Genomic DNA, 1,382 nt, shown 5'->3' with positions numbered 1-1,382 from the left:
AAATCGCTAAAATCGTACGAAGGTGTGATCCAATGCTTTCTCAACGCTAGCATGCGAGCTACTCTGGCCTGCACATTCAAGCAACGACAGAATGGTCAGTTTAACCCAGTGAATGCTAACGCTTTCCCATCCACGTCGCCAAATGTTGTTCGAAAGGCGAAGTGACACGGAAGTTTAGCCCGAGAGACGCTACGACGAAGAGTCCGTGCTTGCGGCGCACTTAGCACCTTCTTGTTAATGAGGTCAATAAGCCGAGTGTTACGTATGGTTGGGTCGAACAGCTTTAATCGGAAACAACCTGTCTCGTCACGAATAAAGCTGACTTGAAACTCGTGAAACGCGTGTTCCAACGGCTTGAAAAAGTATACGGGTATGCTGTTATTTTTTAAAAATTATTTATATTTTTCAGCTATTAAAAAAAAAACTAAACTATTATTTTAGTTTAGTTTTTTTTTTTTAGTATTATTCCGTTCCGCTTCGAGATCTGAAATCCGCAACATGCTCTCAGCCAAAAGTGCATTACTGCGACGGAATAAGTACGACGCTTCCACAACCGACCGAGGAAATGCTACATCGAGAAGCATGCAGCGCACGCGACGCTTCGACCGAAACCAATTGTAGAAATCGCACACGGATTTTTTGAACTCCATCTTTGTTCAGGTAGTGTTGCCGGTGCAGAGGTGAGCGCGTGAACCAAAAGCACATCGAGAAGGTCAAGCATTCGCTTGTTTATCGGCCTCTTTCCGGAATGCGTCGTCATGTAAGCTTCTTGATCTGCAATAACCGCCAAAATGTGAATGTCCTCTTGCTTCGGCTCGAAATTTTCTCCGAAGTACCGCACATCGTTGAGTCTGCACTCCGCGTTCATCTTCTCAAACCCACGTGGGAGACATTCGTCATCCAGCTCCACTGTTTCATACAAGCTCTCATCCAGCCAATCGTCTCCTGTTTTTGGCGATGAAGAGCTTGATATTGCGCACAGGGCCATCGAATCCCTCTGAGTCCTTGACTATGCGCTTGAAGTCGCTTACGGTGGTTGCTGTTGGGCGGAAGCGCCGAACTCGAGTCGTGACGCAAGCAGCGTCGACGACTAAGGCCTCTCCAAGATGACCCGAAGATGACCCGAGCAACAAGTTGCACGTCAAGTGTGGAGTCGCGCCATCTTGAAGGTTCGAGCTCAACTGGACGAAGAGGCTGGAGAACGAGTGCAAGGAGAGCGAGCACAAGGCGCAGAAGGAAAGCGTCCTGAGCAGTGCATGTACAGCAGTTAGTTTTTTTTTCGATCGCTCTCAATTTAATCACTTTTCATCTTACCTTCTCGAGCTCAAGCTCCTCCTCCACCTCTTCGACCGCCAACTTCCTCTGGGCCCAACTTTTAACAG

General features: G+C 47.8%; 1 protein-coding gene across 1 annotated transcript; it reads right to left on the bottom strand.

Annotated features, from left to right (window-relative positions):
* Nucleotides 1–403: 403 nt before the first annotated feature.
* Nucleotides 404–1,382, bottom strand: PPTG_20477 (hypothetical protein; the record flags this gene model as incomplete). The annotated part of the gene is made up of 2 exons (XM_008919284.1): nt 404–1,245; nt 1,315–1,382. Coding segments are annotated over 2 exons (449 nt in total), but the record flags the coding sequence as incomplete, so codon positions are not given.

This window comes from Phytophthora parasitica, assembly GCF_000247585.1.
Source record: "Phytophthora parasitica INRA-310 unplaced genomic scaffold supercont2.652, whole genome shotgun sequence".
NCBI lineage: Eukaryota > Oomycota > Peronosporomycetes > Peronosporales > Peronosporaceae > Phytophthora > Phytophthora nicotianae.
Note: the sequence above shows the minus strand (reverse complement) of the source record. Positions and strands in the feature narration are given on the sequence as shown.